The sequence below is a fragment of the Scomber scombrus genome, chromosome 4 (assembly GCF_963691925.1).
Source record: "Scomber scombrus chromosome 4, fScoSco1.1, whole genome shotgun sequence".
In the NCBI taxonomy this organism is placed as follows: domain Eukaryota; kingdom Metazoa; phylum Chordata; class Actinopteri; order Scombriformes; family Scombridae; genus Scomber; species Scomber scombrus.
The window spans coordinates 25,891,775-25,916,190 of record NC_084973.1 but is presented as its reverse complement, the minus strand read 5'-3'; the positions used below and the strand labels follow the sequence as shown (position 1 = coordinate 25,916,190).

At 38.4% G+C, this 24,416-nt stretch overlaps 1 protein-coding gene across 2 annotated transcripts in view; it reads right to left on the bottom strand.

The window, feature by feature from the left end:
- ksr2 (kinase suppressor of ras 2) overlaps window positions 1-24,416 on the bottom strand; it is a 97,240-nt gene that overhangs the window by 35,409 nt on the left and 37,415 nt on the right. For both annotated transcript variants that reach the window (XM_062416986.1, XM_062416985.1), the window contains one exon: window positions 4,179-4,351. In XM_062416986.1, the coding sequence (XP_062272970.1) occupies window positions 4,179-4,351 (173 nt within the window). The remainder of the gene's footprint in view (window positions 1-4,178; window positions 4,352-24,416) is intronic.

The window sequence follows — 24,416 nt, the reverse complement described above, 5'->3', positions numbered from 1 at the left end:
GTCTTTTCACTGTAGGGCCCAACAAAAAGACAAATGCAAAACTGAATGTGTATTAATCCATGGCTAAAAATAGTCCCAAACAAACACAGCAGTTTGCCTGTTTGAGTAACAGATGCAAAAAACAACTATGTCCAGCTGTTTTGTGAAATTGTTTAGCCTTCTTTTATACTTTCTTACTACATACTTCAGATCCTTTTTTTCAGATTTATATCTATAGAGGGAATTTATGGTCTGTGAACTGAGAGCGACATTCAGGGTGGGCAAGTCAGACAGTATGAACTGAAGCTAATATGAGGCTTCAGAAGGCTGAGTTAGTCAAATGAAGCAAGTATTTTCCTTTTAGCACAGAATTGTTTGCTGGACAGTGGAGGGATATGTTACCAAAAGGGAAGAAGAGGATTTGTAATAAAAAGGATATATTTTCAAAGATTTTTACTTGGTTTGACTAATTTGGATCTCTGAAGCCTTGTATTAGCTTCAGATAAACATTTCAATACATTTTTCACAAAATGGGAATTTGGATTTTGAGATTTTCACTTGCCAAAGACCCCTCTTATCAAAGATACATGAGGGCGATCTTTTATGTTATCTACTGTATCATAGCCAGGCTATCAGATACAGGATCTTTAGGTTCAAACTAAACAATGATGTTTCAGTTTAAACAGGGAACTGACTCATCCTGAGCAGACAGCGTTTGGCCATCTCAGCCGGTCTTGTGGGTCCTCGTGTTTTGATTCCGGCAACTTGAGGGATGAGTGATAATGCTTTTTGGCTGGAGGGTCCTGACGTATGAGATGGCACTGATACCGTAATCCCAAACATAGACCTAGGACGGATGTTTAGCCTGGCTGACCGGGTGAACACACGCTTGTCCACATGCTCACACAAGCGTTAGCACACAAACACACACACATATGTCAGTCTTAAAATAAGAACTGGACACCCTGAGGGCAAGTGAGGTGTTCCATAGATGAAGAAAACATTTCATTTAATCCTTATTGAGTTATTTATAAGTCGGAAGAATGAACATCTGCCGATTGAGTGATTAGATGTTTCACTGTAATAATTTTGCATTATGAAGCGCTATTTTGATTTGATTATATATTATTCAATATTCTTTCTTGTTTCCTCAAACACAATAATTTTAACATCTGGATGACAAAATTAAAATTTTTTACTAATTATTAATAAATTAAAAACTAAATAAAATCAAATATTTGTGAATGAAATAGTGGAAAATGGTTTACATCAGCAAAAAACAAAAACTTAAAGCAGGGATGGAAAGATTAGAATTAGTAAATAAATGTTCAAGCTATGATAGGAAATACAGTAATTTTTTAAAAGTGTGCAGTAAATTTAATGAGAACAGATAAAGATCAACATCATCATCATCAATTTTCCCTCAGGGGTTAAATGTGTCAGTGCTGGTGTCGTAAAAAGAAATGCTGATACCCAAACAGACACACCTTGTCACACCTTGATAGCAGCACAAACAAAGTTTTAATTACTTTGGCCTGCATTTTTCGAAAACTGGAAAGCAAGCCTGAGGGAAGAAGCCACAGAAGTCACAGGTGATACAACGTGTACACCAACTCCTCCCAGAAAGGCTCAGAAAAGCTCTAAATCTCCTTCAACCTTCAGAGCTGTCCACAGCGGATGGCTTATCTTGGATTTTTGTTGTACAGGCAGGTTTCCAAACCAAGCTGTGATACCCACCGTGTCTAATAAAGCTTTCTAGTACAGCAGAATAAAAAAAAAAAGCCAGGTGTACCTCCAACTCCTAAAAAATCTCCATCTACACGTGAAGTGCTGTCTCCGCTGTAGCCCGGAGCAGATGCTGTTAATGTGGACGCTCCGGCTCAGTGGGTTGTCAGTATGCATTCCCACACACGTACAGGTAGAGACATGTGAGATGGCTTCATTGTGAATGACTGCAGGCCCTTTGATCATTATTTACAGCTTATTGTTTCCTTCTCTATCTGTAACGTTGCAGGGTAACAAACTGCTCAAATTAACTTGTAGTTGTACAAAATACCTTAAAACCCTCAAATCAACATTACATATCCTTACTACTAATTGGACTTTGAGTTGAGATTTTGTGTCAAACTACATGCCAATATATTTAATAAATCATCAGCTGTGTTCATGTCCGTTGTTCTCCTACAGTGTCCCCAAGTGAATTTTTCCATTGCAGCAAAGAATAAGGAACACAGACATAGCTGCCTCTTTAATACATTTTGTGCTCACAGTGTGAATTAGATTATTTTATGAATATGCATTCACATCCACACATATAATTACATCTGCCAACTTGTTTCACATGTAAAAATTAATTCAAGCGCAAAAGGAAAATCACTCATGTATACATGTTCACAATGAAGATCCTGTATTTCTTGATCTTGGTCATTTAACTTCATGAGCCACTGCAGGGAGCGACATCAATGGTTTAGGTTGAAAAATATATAAAAAAGAAGTATAGAAAAGAACAAACTTGACAAAAGTGGGCAGATCTTATCTAGGTCAGTACACTAAACTTATACTCCTTTTAAAGTGACACTGGAGTGTATGATGTGTATATATGTATGCATGATGCTGAAGCTGTGAACTGAGCTTCACAGCAGGGCAACTACTGAGATCTTTTCTAAGAATGATACTTTTTATTTGAACATAACAGCTGCAGTCGTAGCACCAGTTCAACAAAGTGATTTTTTACTAACAGTCAAAAGAGTGACTATGATTTAAATTACAGAAAAAACAGGTGATATTGCATCACCATGAACACTTAGCTTCCACAAATATATCAAATTAAATGTGGCAAGACACTTACCTGTCTTAATAACATCAGTGACATTAGTGACATTGTTTGAATGACATCAGCTTGACTTGCTTGTACAGGTGAGAACACTGATATCTGTACTTGGTTACACTTTAAATATGTGAACATATGAAACAAAACACTTGAAAAAGCAGGTCTCATGTCACAATGGCAGTGTGAGGAAACATGTTACAGTTTTTTATGTTGCTGAAGTCTGGTTGAAGCTATTCCTTATGCCTGGGAAGTTCATATTCACGTATTTATACAAGTATCAAGATCAGGGAACATAAGCTATTTCATCAAGCACAAATATGTCATCATACATGAAGACATGAAGGAGAATGAAAAGCTATTGAATCCACTTCAGCCCAAATCTATTGTTTAACCTGGTGAATTCAATATCGTAAAACATGTGACAAGGAAAATCTTTCCACAATGGTTTGGACCAAAGATTTTAAATATATATCTATACTCTTACATACATGAACAAGAGGGACTATCTTCATGTATATGTATATCTGCAGTGGTGCTTTGCACCTCAACATCTGTATTGTTTCAGTCAAGTACATGTCCTGCTTGCATACGGTGTGCGTGATTGTTTCACACCATGCCTCTACTAACAAATATGCACTGCTGTGCCCCACATACCTTTTAGTCAAGGTCTACGACTATTTACAACACTAAGCGACAGCCATTCATCACCCCTTTCCTTGATACAACCTTTTCTTCCTACTTCTCTGCCTTTCCCCATCTCCTCCTCTCTCTAATGGCTTCCGCAGTATGGCCATAATGCTTCAGCCAATAAGGCTGCAAATGTGCAGCAACACACCACCTCCGGTCATTATGGCAGGGACTGATTGTTCATTTGTTGCATTTCCCAACAGAGCTGCACTTAAGTATATTTTTAACAAAAATAATTATGGAGATAGGAATAATTATCGGTGTGTGGCTGATCTTTATTTCCATAGTGGAGACAATGGTTTATTGAAGCGCAAATATGTCAAGGCAGAGGGTTTAAGACTGACAACACCAAGTGAAAAATAGGTTACAAAGCTGACTATTGGACAAAAATACTAATATGCATTGCACAGGTTCAGACTGCATGTCTCTTCAGAGATAATGAAGGGCAATGTTTGGTTACAAATGCTTATGACGTCCCAACCCCTGGTTCCGTTTTTAATCCAAGAGTGAATTGCACGTTTTGACTTAACCTTGCAGAGAGCAGAATAACATCCGAGAAATGAGACACTGCCTGAGAACAAAATAACGAGATATCAGAAGGGACTATGATATGAAAGAGATATATTGAAGGCATTAAAAAAACTCATTTCATCATCATTTCATGATTTATAAAAGAACTTACTTGCAGAGGGTGTTTCAGCATGGACAGGAGGTGTGGAAGGGATGAAGGAGGGGAAGAAGAAGGATCGCAGAGATCGTTCAGTCAGGAGGGGTGAGCGCTGTGTGGGCAGATTCTCACAGCTGCCCACGCTGCTGTGGATTTTAAGGTTCAAGGGCTTGGTCTTCTTCTTGGCTCTGAGGGAAACAAGGAATCAAAAGGGAAACAGGTTAGGGGTGCACACACAGACTGACAATATACTGAAAGGAGCAGCTAGGAAATTCTGGGACATTTCAAATGATACTGAACACTCCCCCCTTAAAAAAAAAAACCGAACAAATCCTACTGAAAATTTTGTGAGCTCACTTCATATTGGTAACGCCCTAAAATTATCACAGACATGTATTATACATTATATATCTTTCCATTACATAAGACATCACTGTTAATCACCTGGTTTCATATTCAGTCAGAATCAAGGTTTAAGGGCTCCATTCACATAGGAGATATGCCAATTCCTCCACATACATATATATTATCACACATCCATATACATAATGCAATGCAGCTGCAAGCCATGTTGCATTTTCAATAACTGATATGACTCTGGCTTTTTATAGAAAAAAACTTTCCCTGCTCCATCCAGTAACTATGTCATTATTATTCTCTCCACCTACACATGCTGTATGCCCCACAGCTGAATGCAACAAGTTCACCCTCGCTCTTGGAGGGGTATGAAAGTCAGGGCGAGAGAAAGCAGGTGCACTAAGATAAGTCACTTACAACAATGCATTACAAAATAACACGTGGAAAGTGCAGAACATTGCAGACTGAGGATAAGAGTTTAAGAGTTTTACCTCATGGTCACATTTTTTTCTTTAATTTGAATTATGATTTAGGAGATATGTGTTTGTTTTGACACCCTTCACTGCAAAAACACTCTTTTAAAACTTTGCCATGAGAAATAAAGGTATTTTATTTTACACAAACCCTACATTGTGCCTTGGAAATTTTATGGAGGGAGACTTGCACTTGCTATTTTTGACTGAGACGTCATTCTCCCCATGCAATGAGCCTTTCACAAGATTGAAGAAACACAGTACACCTGAAGTATGCAAAGAGCACCTTTATGTGATTACAACAAAGACCCAGCAGTGCTTCTACTATCAAGTGTCTTGAACAAACTACCTGTGATTAAATATGCGCAAGCTTGAGGTAACTTGTAATTTTGCACTTTGGGCCTCTGCAAACTAACTACAAAACCTCTAGGATGTGATGGATTCTGCAGAGCCACTGAATGTAAACTATATGTGTGATAGCACCCTACGCTGCTGTAAGTGTGATGTACTGTAACAAAATAATTATAGGATAAAGTGATCATGACACAGTGTGTAAGGTTGGATGTCATGTTCATAAGCTGACTGTAAAGCTTTTGCTGTCAAGCCAGATAAACTGCTGACAGGACAACAAAAACATACATATAGGATAGAGGGAGAGAAGAATTACATAAGACAACACAAAGAAATACAAAAGCAGTTCATTTGAAATGAAAAGTGACTAATTATAAGATATGGAGTGCTATGCTTACACACAATAGTATGTCATCACACAGCTACTTTAAGTATAAAATTACTACTTGAAATAGATCAGATGGCACCATTACCACAGTGAATAAATTACATGTTATTCCTCAGCTATAACATTTTACATTCATGAAAAGACCAAATATTGAAAGAAAACTCTAATAATAGGAATATATGATATACATATAATAGAAATATATTTCCAGCAGGTTTGAATTAAAGATTTGTTCTCTACTTAGCCTACACAATGAGAGGTAGACTGTTTGATTTAAGAAAACATTTCTACTCTGATAACTTCATGTCAATTAATACATGTAAAAAAATATGACATGTGGTCCAGGAAGATAAAGAAGAAAATACAGCAATTAAATTAAATTATAGCCAATCATTTTTATTGAGTATTGCTTAATGAATGTTCTCTTTGAAGTGGAGTTAGAGAGTGGTGTTACTGCATAACATCAAACATCTCTGTCTGTGGTTAAATTCGTGTTTCAGGGCTGAAGTTTTTAATTTTTTAATTTTTTTAAAAACATCTTTTCAAATTAGTATTACATGTCAAATTGTAAGTCACCACGGATTTCCCATAATCACATCGCTTCGGTTAGTCAGACCGCTTCTTTTTTGGGCAACCTGTCATTTTAGAAATGAATTTTGGATAATAATTATGCTTGTCTTTGTCAGCTTGTCATGCTATTTTTTCAAGTTAAATTTTGGACAATACATTACCTGTAAATACACAGATGCACAGAGTCATAGTGATGTAACTGTAATTGAATCAACCTGTACAGCTTGGGCTCACGGAAATTTAATTTGATTTAAAATTTTATTTGTTGTACTTTGGGTTCAAAATGTGAGCTGTAGTGAAGTCAGGGGGCAAAGTAGACACACATTAAAATATACCATATATGCCAATACAGAGAAGTGAGTATAAAAATAAAACTTGTGTTAACCTGAGGTAACAACATTATGTCCTAAAGCTCAACCGAAGTCGAATAACGTGCAAAAAAAAAGTGAGAACATTCCAGACTTAGCTCTGAAGTTATGCAGCAACATCAGAATCATAATTCTAAAAACTGACTCACAAACTTATGTCTGAGTGATGCGCAGACACACAGGCCAGACAGTGAAGGACAAGTGAAAAAGATGCACGGAGTGAGCCAGAATGACAAGAAAGCAAAGACTGTGAAAGGAAAAGCTAGAGAACAACCAAAGGAAACGGTTGCATGAGACAAATAGAGCCAAACAAAAACCAAACTAAACAGAAAGCAGACAAAGGCAAACAGAGGAGAACACATTGGATAAACTCCATACTTGCACAAAGAAAGTGAGAGAAGCGAGAAAAAGCATGAAAGAAAGAGAAAATGTGACTTCATCCATCATAAAGGAAAGAAATTAAGACTGACTTATCATGCAAAATAACACTAATTAAGGACAAGAATGTTAAATTCCACTGGAATTTTTTCTCCCATGTCAGTTTCTCAATCCCTACACTGAGTCATGCAATTAGACCTGTAAACCAGCCCAGCACTACACTCCCATCTCCTGCAATAAGGAAGCAGCCTGCAGGTTATCACTTCTCCGTCATACAACTTTTGTCAGCTATTCCGATTAGCCCACTTTATGCCATTTGAATCTAAATTAAACCATTCATCTCGCTGCATGCATGCCTTTATCCTCTCCTCGGATGATTTGTAGATGTTCAGGGAGGGAAAATGGATGTGGAAAGAAGGGAGAGGATTCCCGATTTTGGTTTTGAAAACGGTTGTCAGTTCAGGCAGGCAGGCGGGGGAGGGTGGAGGACTGTCAACTCCACAGTTGTCATTAAAGCGTCTATTCAGATACCTTTTCCTACTCATCATATGAAAAGTTCAAGGAGATAGAAACTTAAAGAATACACTAGAGAGAAAGACACAAAAAGAGGGAGGTGGCTCACTTGTCGAGTGTCAAGAGAAATCAGCGAAGGTGTGAATAGCTGAGTTGTCCTTTGATCTAGTCTAGGATTGTACATCACGATGCATCTCTCACAGATGGAAATCACTGCATGTTTGTGTCACATTTCAAGTAGTATTTTTCAGCCTTTACTCTCCTGGGTCTACCTTACCGCATAAACAGGAACAGAAACAGTTTTTTTTTCATAGTTTAATTCAGGCATTTCCACTTGATATATTGTAGTGATTATACTACCTGTTGTGTCAGGTCTATTACCTGCTGATTTCTTATTCATTTACTTTCTTCCTGTCATATCCTGTTACAATGTCCCAGTTTTCTCTGGAGTCAGTATTATATTGTGGGCAGAAAAAAAGAAGTATATTCAACACCACCATGTCACTTTTGTTGCACAAAAACCTTGACTTTTTGGTTTTACAAAACCCATGAGGTGGGACAAAAGCCATGGCGTAGGATCAAAGCATGATTTTAAGTTCCTTGGCTGGTTTGCATTTCTAAAATATGATATATTTACTTCACAATGTTCAAGAAATTGAAAACAAATCAGACCTTCATGCACACACGCGTACATGCATTCATCCACCCACTCCCTCCACAAGCACTACCACACACTTGACACTAATTACAGTGACACCTTCAAGTAAAAGTTCAATTTGATCAAGGACTGAGGAGAGAGCAGGAGAGCAGCAATCCTTAAAATGACATATTTCCTTTACGTTCTGACATATCAAGAGGATTTTTAAAAAGCAGGGTCATGAATATTGCAGCTTTCTCTCCTAACTAGCTAGCTGTTGCTCACTATCCAACTGGCATATCTCAGTAGCAATGCTGAAAAACATTCAAGCTCTGTCTAATTAACACTTGTGTCCATCTAGAAGAATAAATGACTTGCAGGATTCCATCTGCATACCTCCACTTTTTACCTCAGAAATATGCAAAGAGCTTTGCTGAGACCCATATGGCGAGAAGAAAGCACCCTGTTGCTTTTTATGCAAATGGAACAGTGGAATAATATCTCTGGCAGCCACTTCTCTTTGCTGCTTTAATAAAGTTAAGTAGAAAAATGAAATAAAGGTGGCTTGAATAATGATTACAACGGAGAATTACTGTGATCCCTTTGAGCCGTTTCATCCAAAGCAGGTTGTCAAGGCAGAGTTGAATAAAAGCTGGCAGTCTGCTACTCTGGGTAGGCTTTTTATTCTTTTTTTCCTCAGGCACAATAGTAAGTTAATGCTAAACTTAATCAAAAAGGAATTATTGTTATTGCATGGTACGTGCAACAAATCAGGCGTTCTTCTCTCTTAATTACAAAATGCAGTACTTTTTATAAACAGATTTAGTTCAAATGGCTTACATTAAATAGGTCTTATGCCTCTATTCATAACGATTATTCAAGTATAGATATAGATCTGTGTAGAAATCTTGTTAGGCTACTATATAACTTATTTACCAAATTCATCAAAACGTACACCATGAATGTACCATCATTACTCATTTTATTTTCAATACAATTGTTAAAAATTACAATTTGCAATTTTGCTGCAGCTTAAATCTCTTTTGTGTAGAATTAATTTGTGATTGTAACATTTATCTCACTTTCTAATTGCATACATCTGACAATCCAACAGAAAATGTGTGCAGTGCAGTGTATATCCTGCCGCCTTACGAGAGTGGTGAATGTGTCTTTTGATATTACTACATTTTCAAATCCTACACATAGCGTTATCACATGGCGTTGTCACATGGCTTTATCACATGGCATATGCGTTACAGCTGTTTCAAAATGAATAGTAGGTCAGATGACTATGTGCACCGTCAAAGGCGAAGCTTGTAGTGATGATCCCCCAGACAGTAAAGGCTCAACGCTGCAGTTCTTCTCAGCTGAACAGAGCCTAATGGCATCTTCCAGCTCATTATTTTGGCTGTCTAGCCCAAAACCTTTGCCGTTTTGGTTTAGTACTTTCATATGTGCAATTTCAGCCACTGCAAGCAGCTGTTTAGCAAAACAAAACCTGTAAAATTCTACTGTATCCTACTTGCATAGCACCAAATGGCACAAAGATAAATGTAGTCACTAGTTGGTGAATATAGTGGAGCATCAAGCAGCAAATAAGCGAGATATTTTACTCAGGAGCTGGTAACTGGAGTGAAAGTCAGACTTGTATTCATTAGGTGGACAGGCACATGACTCTGGAAAAAGCTAATATTGATCTGTGCATGGTGGACTCTATTAGATTGTTAAAGGGCAACTCTTTACTAACATGTTTGCCACATCTACTTTACATGGTGGTAAGATGTCAGTGTTGTTTTTACAGGTTGTTGTGTTGACCCCAAGAAGCCAAAACATCAATTGCACATTTAAAGTATAATTCTGGTGATAATACAGACCAGATGCATGAATTGTAATTAACTGCATAAGTGTATTGCTGAGAATAGGGAAATGTAGCAATAAAATACAAACAGTAAGACACTCAGATGAGTTGTAAATGAAACCACAGATTAGCCAAACGTATTACTGCACTCACTTCCAGCTTCACCTACAGTTAAAATTAAATGATCTGCTTTAACTTCCATTTGCTTACAATCAGGCTGATCAATCATGTTTCTTCCCTGTCTGACTTTGTGTTGTTGCATGTTCCCAGATCTCTGCAATCACTTCAGTAAATACAATGTTATCATAACAAACAGGGATGGTGGCCAGATCTAGACAAAAAAGTTGTACTCGATACATAGATTCACAGGAAAAATGAAGAATTCAGCAAAGGGAAGCATAGGATAGGAGATATTGCAACACATTGGTGCACTAACTGTTCATGTTAAAATTGTTTTTCTCATATTTAAATTGTAATGGGAGTATAAGGCAAACACAGCCAGAAAGTAAAGTAAAGAAGGTGAATTTATCACACAGGGAATCTGCAATCCTCACCAGTTTGTTGCCTGCAAAAGGAAACAGTGAAAAAAAACATATCATGTAACAGATGAATGTTCACTGCTGGAGGGGATGCACTGTTTTGGCAAAGCTGTCTTGCTTGCTTCATTGCTTTATCCAAATGTTAAGTTTGTTGGCCGGAAGATCTACACACAGATCATGTCAAGTGTTAACCACTGTACAGTGCCAAGCAACCATGCCAAGCAACCATGAGATGACACACTGCTGAGCTGCAAACGTAGATGTCACCACTAAATATAACATGTTTGTTAAAACATGTGTTTCATGGACACAGAGAGGGGTGTGTCTGTGACCCTGTGAATGTAGGTGTGTGTGTGTGTGCCCACCCACAAGCTTTGTACTGATTGACATTTGATGTCTCATCATGACGGCATCTGCCGATCACCTGTTGAGATGGTTGACTGATAATAACACAGGAAAAAAAACTCTCTTTCCCTCCTTCCCTCTCTTGTTATCTCCTCTTTAACTGTCAGCATCTCTGCAGGGATATGGGTGGGTGTGAGTGCGCTGTCAGAGGCCAGGGTAGGCACGACTCTCTCAGTGGGGATGGGAATCATGCATGTGTATCGTGGATTGAATCCTTAATATGACGTTGAAGAGACAGCAAGACACTCAAGGCAAAAAAAATAAAAAATAAAATACAGAGAGGGAAGCCAGGGATTGAAAAAAAGAGCAAGCCTGTGTAAGACAGAGAAAACGAGAAAGTGGGAGTGGGGGAGCTGATAACCAGATAAGAAGTGAGACCAGTGGTTTGGGACCAGAGAGTAGGGACAGAGGAGTGACAAATTGAAAGGAAGGCGGACTGTAACATGCTGTCTTTTCAATAGCATATCATAGATCTGAGTCGGTGTGCACTCCAAAGCCTGCCTGGTTAAGGGCATAAATGTAGTTTTCATTTTCATACTACAGAGATGTTGCTTTCAAACCAATAAAACAAAAGCAAGAATAAAAAAGAGAAGGTTCTTTCTCTGTAACTACAGGTGTTGAAATTGAAATTACAATGCTCAAATGATTAGTCTATGAATCAATTATTGATTATTTGATCATATATAACTCCTATAAGTCATGTATCAAGCAAAAATGTCACAAATCCACAGGCTCCATTTTTTCAAGTTTCCCACCGCTTTGGTTCAGACTGAAACGTCTCAGTAACTTTTGGAAGGATTGCAATGATATGTACAGACATTAGTGGTTCCCAGAAGATGAACTCTGCTGATCCCCTGACATTCCCTCCAGTGCCACCAGCAAATGTTCACCTATCCAGTGAAATATCTCTACTGGTTTACATCTAGATGGGTTGGCACACAATTTTGTGCAGATGTTCATACTTCCCAGGAGACTTAAAAATCCCCTGACTTGTCATCTAACACCAGCAGGTCAAAAGGTGAATGCATCCAATACTTTAGTTTATGACCAAATACTTGCAAACCCGAACACCTTCTTATCCACCTCAGTTGTACAAAGTGTTTAGAGCTAATTACGTTCTCTCTACGCTGTAGATGGTGGATTGTAGCCAAGAAGTATAAAAAGATCCACTATGCTTCTATTGTGTCTGCAGCTGTCCATCTACGCTCGACAGTATGTCTGCAGCTTTCCAAACTTTATAGACTTATTCATCCAAAAGACAGATTGGCGGATCAATCAATATTTAAAATAGTCTTACTTGCAGCTTTGCTTCCAATAAACTGGTATTCATTGTTATGCTGATACAAGAAATCTAAAGGCCAGTTCAAATCTAAGATCCTCGATCAGAAAGAGACATTTTAGCTGTGGCGATGAAAATGATCCCATCAAGTTAAGTTAGTGATTTAGAGTTTTAGAAAGTAAAATGTATCGGGGGGCAAAGTTGGGTCAACGCTTAACATTCTGCTCTCTGAATAACCATGAAAAACTATGAGAAGATCATTCGCCTCAGTCTCTGCATTAATTTTGTGTGCTATAAATGTAAACTTGATTTGCATACTGCTAGCTAGAGGCAACGTTCAAAAACCCAGGTCGAATATTTGATCATCTAACTTTGTTGACAGGTATGCCTGAAGATCGTATATATATCCTTTATTTAACCAGGTAAAAGTCTTATTGATATTAGATCAAACACATATAACTGTCACACACTGCGAACAAGTGAACACAATATGCAGTTAATTGGCTATACCAAAATAAAGTTGACTAGCTTGTAGCATTTGTATGAATGGTACTCCTGTAATGTTTTGTTTGATGAATATAAGTTTTTTCTATCTAAAAGAATATTTAAAGCTTCACTTGTTCGACTTAACAGGCTGCATTCATTCCTCAATCAGTCAAACTTTAAAATGATAACATGCTTTCTCTGCAGGAGAGGAGGAATATGCAGTTAATCGACAAGAAATGAGACATAAAAGGTATTTACCTGTATGTCAGACGCTGAATAGTAAGCATGAAATACAGCTGTCTGTAATTAATATCGTGTTGTACTTTGAAACAGAGTTTACTTGTGACGCAAGATAAATTTTTAAGAGGTGAAATCTAATCTAATATACACAAGCGCTGTCTTTCTGGTTATAACACCTGAACTCAGCTCGAGATCTTAAGCTTCACAGTCCTCCATGGACGATTATATCACAATGACAGCACAATAACAGACTCCAACACCCATTTTGCTGTTTGCAGGATGGACTTCGCTCCTTGGTTTCAAACTGTATATTGGAAACAAACCCCCAGTGAGAAAGTACAGGAAGCAGAAGTGAAGACAAGGAAAGAGGTGTTGTCATGGAGACCGAATAAAGCATCTCTCTTTGTCAGTCAGATGGGATTTGGTCAGTGTTGGATAGGCATTTCAGTTTTATCCCTTCTTGCTGTGAATCCATTTTACACATTTTGTTTTGTTTGTTGACACATTTGAGCATAAGCGACGCAATGCAAAACAAGACTGCTGGTTCTTAAAACACTTCAGTCTTATACCATTTCTTTAAGCACTATCGTTACTTGTCACCCCAGGCATTTCCACCACTTGGTGATACATTGCTGTTTCAAGAGACATTCTGTAAGAGTCTGTATTGCAAGTGTGTAGGTTTGCTTTTAACTTTGGCAGGAACATTTTTTTGTCAGACAGCCAAAATAAATTGTTATATATGTGCACTTGCTCTCTATTTCTCTTTTCACATTCAAAGATCTTGACTCAAAAGTCAAGTATATATACTGAGTATATATATTTGCTAATATAACAGGACTTCTATCATATTTTTCTCTGATATTAAACAGATATTTAACCTATAACAAATTGAGACTGAACTTATTTTTTTAAATTGTCACATGATAGATTTTCATAAGAAGAAATTACATGTACAATAACCTGTAGTGTCACTCTGTTTAAACTGATCAGCTGTAAGACATATTCAAACATCACCTGAGGCTGTTTCTGTTCTTACAGTTTGTAGATTTTTTGGCTATGAATCAAGTTTTGTGCGACTAATAAAATATTGAATTAAGATAAGACTTAATGTTTTATTTTCACATCTTCACCTACAGCAATAAAGTTGTCATGCAATGTAGAATTTTTACATACATACATTGCGTGAACTTGTAAAAACGAGTTCACGCAATGCTGATTAAGCCTATCACCATCAGGTTAATCGCTCTGTATACTGAGTGCTACATTCCCTCGATGTCTGTTTGGTCGCTAATCGTGCAGCTCTTCTAGTCTTTCCAAATGTTATGAGGACTAAATGGATACAATTCTGATAGTGAAACGAGTCATTTTGCAGGGGTTGTTAGATGCTCAAAACAATTAACCATCGTTTTACAGCAGCACCAGAAAGTTATGACCATTGGTGTACTGGCCATCGAGCATACTGGGACAAATCCCAGTGGGCCGGGGGGCCATCAAAAAATATTCATTTTTACTGACCCTCTCTGTGTGAATTGGCAGTCATGCCTGTGTCAGGCAATCATAGCTGAGCGCCCCCCTTACCCCCACTGCCAGGAGGAGGAGACAAGTCCTGCACTGCTGCTTTAAAAAACAGCACCTGAAATTTAAATATAATATCCACTGACTTATGTTAGTTTTTTCCAGTAAAGAACATTGTAATTCCACAATGTTTGAAAGTTTCAACAATTTTTTGAATGATTATGATCATCAGATTTTTATGATGATCAGAATCTTGAATTAAAAAATATTATGAGCATGCAATACCAGACAACATACTGCCACACTCATGTAGTGCAGGCCAATCCCCTGCCACCAAAACAAAAGTAAGTTGGAGCACTGGCAATGCATCTAAGACCTGAATCCTTGAATCCCTCACAGTCCTACACACTAGTCCAGCCGTCTGATGTTGGAGAGGCAACTCTGCCATTTCTAATGGAAATGTTTCACTCTGTTCACTAGACTATTGAAACACTTTTAACCATTTCAGATTTACCACAGTTCAGCTGACAACAGATGTACAGCTTGAAGCTGAGGGTTGCAAGATCAACAAGTCGGGTATCTGTCATATCCATCTCTTTCAGCGGCACCTTACAGCTGCGTCACAGTTTAGCTCCATCCTCTGCCCAGCGTCAACTCACACCGGGAGCGTTACTGCAGCGGAGCGGTGCCTTGGGAGCCAGCAGTATTCGTGCGAGATCACGCGATAATCGCGAGACCGCGAGACCCCGCGATCCCTTGAACTGAGTGTATAAAGTCAACAACAAGAAACAACTGGTTATTTTGCTTCTCGGACCTTTTATCCGAGACCCTGTGATCGATTGACTGCTGACCTGGGGCCATCGGTTATGACGTAATGTGGATGTGAGTTTGTGATCTGCGCATTGTGTTTTATTTTGAAAGGGGACGGAAGTTTTATTATGCCGATTCTGTGTCTGACTTCCTGTCTGGTGCAATCTGCTCTGTTGAGCTTGTCGCGAGTTAGAAACGTGTCCGTGAAAAATAGAAATGTGGATTGATAGCGCTGCGGCCCGGAGAACTCCGGTGACCGCGGCGCAGCTGTAACGTGCCGCTGACGGACCCAGTGGAAATTGGGCTTTAGCATAGCACTCAAAAGACAAACCTGGCAACTCTGCATAGATCTTACCAGTAATGTTATGTAGAGTTAAAATGACAAGACCAGTACATATATTGGTAGGGACAATTCATCAACATCTTTGCATTGGTAGGACATGTAGGGACAAATCTACGCCCATGCTGATTTGAACTGATAAAACAGCGTAAGATGACAACACAATTCTTCATTGTTGATAACTCTGAAAGCCAATAATCAGGAAATATTCTTGGCATCAAATGTTTGGATGTTTGCCACTGATACATTTGATTCAACAACTGTTCTCCCACCTTTTCAGCATCCAAACATCATGTTCTGCCTAAGTGTACCTCATTTGCTGCCGAATTGTTTGGGATGAATAAGAATAAAGAGCTATTTATGTGTGAGGCTTTAAAATGTATCCCAGAATCTTCTATTACTACATGTACAAACCCCTCTCCAAAAAACAACAATTTGATAGTGCTGGCACACAACTGTACAGTGAGTGATAGATTTTAAGACTGTGAAACCTGAAGTTGAATTCGCTTGAATGTATTTGTTTGTTCTTACAAGTAGTTTTGTCACAGCAGAGGCAGCGCTGCCATCTGCATGACTTAGCATGACACATCCTTCATGAGTTCATGTAGATCCATCATATAACATATGTGTCAATATTCATGCCAAGTTTGTTTAAACAAAAGATTCGTTTTTTCTTCAGTGCAACACAAGCTAGTGTTTGTTCAATCTTACGGAATGTGTGCTTTTCTTCTTTACTTATGCTTATCTGTCCCAATTTCATTTCATTAACACGACACTGTCCCAGCAGAGCTCATGAAAGCTCAGAAGGACAACTGTGATCTTTTACCTTGTTGCTTTAACATTAATTCAATAAAGAAGACAGCCAACAATGTTGTCAAACATGGTAATAGACAACTCATGATCACATGTTGTCTTTCACAGTGCACATGCACTAGCTTTTATCTGCCCCATCACATCAAATACCTATGTGCATTGTTTCCTGTGAATTCCTTGTGCATGGGTTCATAGTCTGAATCCCATGTAAGAGAGACAGAATCCATCAGTGACAATACTAGACCTAAAAAGATAAGTCGAATAGTCAATTCAGTCAGCAGAAAATTAATTGGTGAACAAATTTGATAATTGATACATCCTTTCAGTCAGGCTTTCTAGAAAAATGTCAAACCTTTCTTCTTCTAGCTTCATATATGAGTGATTTGCTTTCTCACATATGATAGTAAATTCAATATCTTTGGGTTTTGATATTTAAAGTAGCACCCTCAGACTCTGGGAAATTATTTTTTCCACTATGTTCTGGCATTTTATAGGAAGATCAATCAAATCAGGAAAACAATAAGCAGATTAATGGATAATGAAAATACTCATTAGTTGTAGCCCAAATAAAAAATTATAGTTTTCATACGGAAAGGCAATTAAACAACCCAAAAACATTAAATGGCCAACACTGGAAAAAATGCTGGCCATAACTCAATCAGTAATGGGGTATGACATAGTGATATAATAAAAAATATTAATAATTAAACATTAAACTGAGAAACCTTAAAGTCACCCTGTATTATTTTTAAATATCCCTGTTCCTTCATTTGGATGTTTGAGCAACACTGTGCAGAATGATATATGTGCAGAATTTCACATTAAAAGCCTGTTTTCACGTGAATCCTTCATTAAACAAGGGAAAGTGTCTCCATGCTCATAAAAAATCTGACTTAGAAGCATCCACCTACAAGCAGGATTTATGGCATTACAAGCAATCGTGGTTGAGTATGCGACTAAAAGACGGAAAAATACAGTCCCTACACTTCATAATGCTCCCATGAACGTTTACTGGTATACCACCATGTGATATTTTGAGCATTAAACTCTTCTCCAGACAAACAAGCATGCAAAGACACACCTTCAAATACCTACTAGGCGAGGTCATTCTAAAAAGGTGGTAATACTGAAAGTCAATAAACAATAACACAGCAAGTTATATAACCCACAAGCTGCATATATAATGTCAGTATCAGAGCAATAAAAATGACACAGCATATCATACACACACACACACACACACAGAACTGGTGAATAGAGGAGTCACAACAGAAATGGCCGCAAGTCAAAGTTTTCATTTAACCCTGTTGGAGCCACCTTGTCCAATGTGTGGATCCAAAACGCATTTCTTTTAAGTAACACTTAGTTTACCTCACCTCAATGACAGGTATGTTTGACCAATTCGATGCCCAAGTATCTGAAAGATTAAATGTTGTGAGAGGCTTGTGTGAAATGCCACCTACTGAGCTTCTAATATCATGGTTTCGAATGGTGGGTCTGTGCTAACATAAGTGGTTTGGTGGTGTTTTTAATGTAGGCCAGGCCACACTGGCATTTGAGCATATATATGGTACATTTTTGGCATTACATGTTATGACATCCTTGAGGCTGAAATTGTTTCCCAGTATATAACTTACACAAGTGTGATATGGAAACATGAAACTTCCAAAGCACATACACTGGGAAGAGACTTTACAGTGAATTAGGAGACATTATATGTTGAGGAGTTAAACTTTTGAAAAGATTTTTAATGAGGGACACGAAGTAGATGTCATTTTAAGAATTTTCATCTAGGTCATTTCTTTTATGGAAAATCAGAAAAATTCACAATCAAAGCAAAGTATTTTTATACATCTGAAGGGATCTTTAATAGTTTTTCCAGTTGGTATGTTGCAAAAACATTAGAATAAAAACTTTTGTATGGACCATTTTTATTGTACTGGCGTAACAACAACAAAAACAACCAGAATTTGTTTGACAAATGACATGCATTTAGAGTAATACACAACAGAGTCACTGACTTGAACCAGACATAGAGGGGGAAATGTGCAAAAATGATTTCATAACATGCTCCTTCAACCATTAGTACAATGTTTTCACTTCCCCTTATATGTCTGTCATCCCATTTTTCTCGATTCGGACTGTTGTGATGATACAATTCATAGATTTTGGGACTGTTGACAGGATTTTTCATTGCTGGCGTGTTTAGGTACCTTTCTATTGACTGCTAATTTGTTTCAACCATGGTGAATCATCTGTTTCTAGTTCTTAATAGGTAAATGTTCTGTTGTTATGTGCCAATAGACTATAAAAGGATCAGTGCATTAAAGTCTGGCTCTTGTTTTTAGCTTTAATTGCTTTAAATTTTAATATGTTAGTATTTCATGAATGTGTTTTTTATTTTTTTACTGTCATCCTCATGTAAGTATCTCATCAGTGTTTCTTGTGCCTGTGATGTGTTGTTTGTGTTTTTTGCACAGCTATATTGCAAATGATGTCTCCGCCACAATATATCTGCAAGTCTAAATAAAGGTTGAAATGAATACATTCAGGACATGAAAATTATACTGTATAAAACAAAAACAAAAAAGTTATCTTTAAGTGTTTGCAATCAGTACTCTTAAAGGTTGTGTACCTCCTTTTCTTCTCTATTACATGCATGCCAGCAGGTCTGTGTGCACCTGAAAAGCCTATCTGTGTGCGCGTGTGTGTGTGTGTGTGCGTGCACTTAGGTGTGTGTATTTTATCCCAGCACCAAATTGAATCAGAATTTATATTCTCAATTCAGTCAAAATGAAACCATAGCTCAAAATTTAAACTCTCTAATACAAATATTAAAGCAACAGCGCGGGATGTAAGAATAGTTATCTGGCCCACAGCCGTGCAGGTTAAGTGGTAGTTTTGAAGCACGGGCAGAGCAGTAAATGACAACAAGCCTAAAAGAAAGAAGGGTCAGGGACAATATGGAACCTGGAGCAGATATTATCTGTCTCGACTTTAACATCGAAGAGAAACACTGAGATGAAAGCCTCCACTTGATGGCCTGAATGATGAACGATGGTAATAACTCGCTTTATGGTTGTCGGGCAGTGAAACAGTCACTCCACTGTTTAATACGTCAGACAGCGGCTGTCAATATAGCCTGTTTTAGTTTGCTTGCTCTCAATCACAGCCATATTTGACATCATTTTCACACTTCAATTTAATGTTTGATCTTCCAGTAACGCAGATTGAAAGGAGACTTTAATGACCATGTCGGGAAACCAAGGATTCACGTAATTTAATCAAAAGCAAAATAAGATTTCCACAAAATTAACAAAATGCTTTGAGCACAGTGCAAATACTATCAATCTTTCTGGTGTACAGCTTGCTAATTTCTCAGAGTTCCTTTGTTCAAAATTAAGTAAGAAAAGAATTACACAACTTTTAAGAATAACTTCTAATCTCCCACTTGAATCAAGTTATGTGCCCCACACCCCTCCCATTCAGCTCCCACTCATTCACATATCACCACAGAAAAACCATCAGCCTAATAAATCCATTCTCCATCAGAAACAGTGGCATTTGGACTAACCGCCACTCCTAAACACTCATATAAATTCATAATCATGACTCCAATTTCTGGGCCGCCGGTGGAGCCTGGGATGAGCGCTCATTACAGCTGAAGGAAGGGTGGATGGATGGAGGGGAGAAGTGGCAGCGTCTGGCTGTTAAGGGTCTGGTGTTGACATCCCCTCTCACCTGACTTGTCATTAATGGCAAAGGGGACAAAGCCCTGATTAACATGGATGAGCTTTTGTCCGCAGAGAAAAGAAGAAACACACTTACATTCCCCCATAACCCACCAAAGCAACCGCTGCTTCCTCCTCTCTCTCTCTCTCTCTCTCTCTCTCTCTCTCTCTCTCTCTCTCTCTCTCTCTCAAACACACATTATCTTACTGCACTGACATACATGGCTTTGTGCAGTACACTTTACTACGCAGTAAATGTCCCATGCGGCAGAGCATGTGGGACCAATAATCCGCCACGGTCAAAGGTCGCCGACTAATGTGACGATGTGTGTGTCCTGAGGGGAGGCGGATCTGTATCTCGCTGGTTCGTCTGGGGAGCAGAGGCATCGATTTGATGCCGGCTGAATTTTGAGAGGACAATGAACGGCAATAAGCACATCTTCAGATTACAGATCACTCCATGAAACAAAACTTAGCAACACCTACAGTCATTTTAGTCGACTGAACAGAGTAGTGGAGTTCCTGCACTTTCAGTAATTTAAATGTTTTTTTACTCGTTGTACTATTAGAGATGCTGTTGAACTACAACTTTCTGGTGTTACGTATGAATGGGCAACCAAAAGACATACTTGTTTCTGATTGGTTGGCAGATAAGGTAGTCTATCTGTTAAAATCCCATATTAGACAGCTCAAACATAGTTCCAGTCAACAGTTTAATCCCCGTTCTAAATCAGTGCACAAGGTGTATTAATCTGCAGGTAACCATAGCAACTCCAGTTCAGCCTGGATCCAGACCTCTGGCTCGCCACCCACCATCTCAGATTTGTTCAGCAACTAAAATGGGTCTGGTGCTGCGCCCACTGACGGCAATCAGAGCCTCATAGGCAGGATGAAGAACGGAGATGTCATCTTTCTACAGAACTAGCTAGCTATCTGGCGACATTCATGAAAAATAGCGACAGGTGAATGGCAACACAAATTGTTATCATTCGATTTACAGCATCTTTCTTTGTTATACTACTGCAGCTTGTGTCAACTGAATATTGCACCAGGGGATAGATGTATAACTCGCTACTGATTTTGGAGGACAAAACAAACCAAAATATACCCTACTCCCAACAAGAAAATCGCTAATATGAGGAAAAGTCAGGTCAGAAGTCAGACTGAACTGATGAAGTCTAACTAAACCACGCTTCAAGCTAATTATCAGGCCATTACCAGTAGTATTATATGAGTATAAGAATGCAACTATAGTGACAGTATCACACAGCCCTCATCAGTGGTTTGAGTTTGTTGTCATGGTGATGGATCTGTGATTAATGTCATCAACAGAGCTGACAAGAAGGAGGAGATGCTGGTTTACCCCATGTTGTATAACCTTTTCAAACATTTCTTCTAATTACACCCTGTGCAATCATGTTTTGTCTGTCAGTTTGGTCTAAGCACTACAATACTCATGATCCTTCTTTGGACATGGTTATGGTTGTATGGAGAAGAAGCCAGTCAGAAGTCTGAGTCAGAGCTGTGGAGTATTTGCTTTGCATTGTTGTTGCAAGTTATGAACATCATACCATTCAAAATTGACCCAGAAACCAAAGTATGAAGTAAGAATTCATTTAAGCAGCAAATTGTATTATTGGTTGTTCCAGTTTGCGCACACTGTCAGCAGCACATATGAAAGAATTTCAAGCTTGGTGAATGGATATTTCTTGCCAAACTGTACCTTTGGAGACAAGGTTTACTTTATTTCCCTGGGTTTTTTATGTACACAGGCTTGTGCCATTGACTTTTTATCAAAGAACCAGATATTTTCTCTGATGATTCAACCAGGAGAGTTCAATGCCAATCCAAGCCATGAAAGTGCTCCAACTATGAGTCACCTGAAATTGTCTATGGAGTAAATGAAACGTGGAAACAGAGGTGCCAAAAATTGCTCTTTTAGCAAATTTTAAGGCTTTGAAAGTAAAGCATCAAAGCTATTCTTGATCTCAGAAATATTAGTTTGACAAAACAAACACCATTCAAGGTGACTTCATGCTTTTTTCTTAAGACACAGCGTGTCTCTGTTTGAATCCTGAATAAAAAGAAATGTCCCTTCGTTTAGTTATGATCACATCAAAAATTGAATATATAGAGAAGTGTGTTTACAACATTATGGAATTAAACAAACCTTTAAAAATATAAGACAAGAAAATAGTAACACCTATATTTACTTAATGTCAACTGTGCTGTGTTTGCATATTAAAACACCTGCCAATCAATTTGCGAGTACACCAGGTTCTTGCCGTGTCAGTGAAGGGTGACCCTTCTATTTAAATCCTGGATGATGGATTGAACCTTTAAGGATGTAGTTTTTCATAAGTGACCTTTGGTGAATCCTCTCTCAGAGATGTTTATCGCTCCATGTCAGTCAACACCACCCCAACCTCATCACAGTTTTCATCGCGCCACAGAGAAAAATAAAACCCAATAAAAAATGTATTTTCTGACTGAATTCACTAGATGTTACGGATGATGGTAAAATAACACATTGACAGGTTCTCAAAAGAGATGTATAATGAGAAGGGTGAAGAGAGAAAGAAGAGGAAACCGAGATAGAAAGGGGAAAAGGAAAAGGGGGGTAGAAATACAGTATACGATGTGTACACCAGCTCAGTGAAAGCAAACAGCTAAATTAGTCATGGAATGGATGCAAATTTGCTTCCCCTGAGTGTTGAATGGTAGAATTGCCCTGAGAGAAGCTGAGGGTGAATCATACCAACCCCCTGCGCCATGTGATTTATTAGCAAACATCCAATTCAATAAGAAAGTGCTTAACATTCAAAAAGCTGTGAAACTCTCATAAGGTGGCATTAACTATATGATATTACCGTTTCCACTGGCGGGTGGAAGGCAAGACAAGAGACAGAGGAAAAGCAAACACACCCACTTTCCTCAACGATCTTGGTGTGACGTGCCGAGTGGGACTGTGACAGTTTGAAAACTCACTTGGCCTTTTCCACGCACGCATGTTACTACTCATTAACATAGACAACGAGGTTCATTAATTGACACTCCAGCCCAAAGAGCCTCTCCGCTTTGAAAAGGGCACAGAGAGAGAGGGGGGGTGGGTTGAGAAATAAAGATAGGAGAGAGAGAGAGAGAGAGACAGAGAGATAGAAAGGCTGCAACATAAGCTAAATGAAATTGCTGTTGCACTCCTGCCTAGGAATTAAAGTTTAAGTGGTGCTGGGTATCCGGCGCACTTATGTTTTTTAAGTAAAATGATTAACATGTTGATCGCCCTCAAAGACATATTCCACCCGCAGACACTTCTACATTGTTATTATAATCAATCTGTCATGATCAACGCATTTTAGAAGGTGTTTTGTATTTTTTATGTATCTTCTCTCAACTCCCATAATCAATTTACACCCAAAGCTTTCCACTTGCAAGAAAAAGAAAAGAAGGGTTAGGGCTGGGGTTAGGGTTAAAACGAAAGAAGCATTTGACTGCTGCATTTAATTCCCTCCAAACTCTTCCATCATAACAAAAACTTGTCCACTTCAGTAACTCTGAACTTTAAAACTTAAAGTCCCCTCCAAAGCCCCCTCAACTCAAAAATGTTTTTCTTCTTTTCTAAAGTTGGATGTTTAAGCTTCACCGTGCAGAATGGTGTACGTGCAGAGTTTGACACTGTGGAAGGCTGTTTCCACTTTCATTTGCTGAAAGTGGAAAGTTTGTCTCTGCTCACTGAAAATCAGATTTTAAGGGGGAGGAGATCAGGGCTCGATTTGTGACATCACAACTAGTTTGGAGCCAATCCTGGTCCAATATTCAGCCAATTACACAAGTATGATCTGGAAACTTGATGCCTCCAGTTCTCATAGACTGAGAATGGACCTACAGTGACGTAGGAGGGGATGAGTAGAGTATGATTTTTAATGGAAAGACCATATTAGACACAAATTATTAATCAAAATAGAGTATTTTATATACATATTAAAACATGGCTGGACCGAATCTTTAATATGGTTTGCCTGCAACAGTTCCTGCACTTTTCTCCCAGAAACTATCTGTGTTGAGTTTACAGCCTTAAACATCACGGAGTGGTCAAACACCTTGTGATTGTTGCGATGACAAGGAAAATGATTTTTGTGTAATGTTTATCGATGTTTAAACAACGTTTTGTGTGTGTGTGTGTGTGTGTGTGTGTGTGTGTG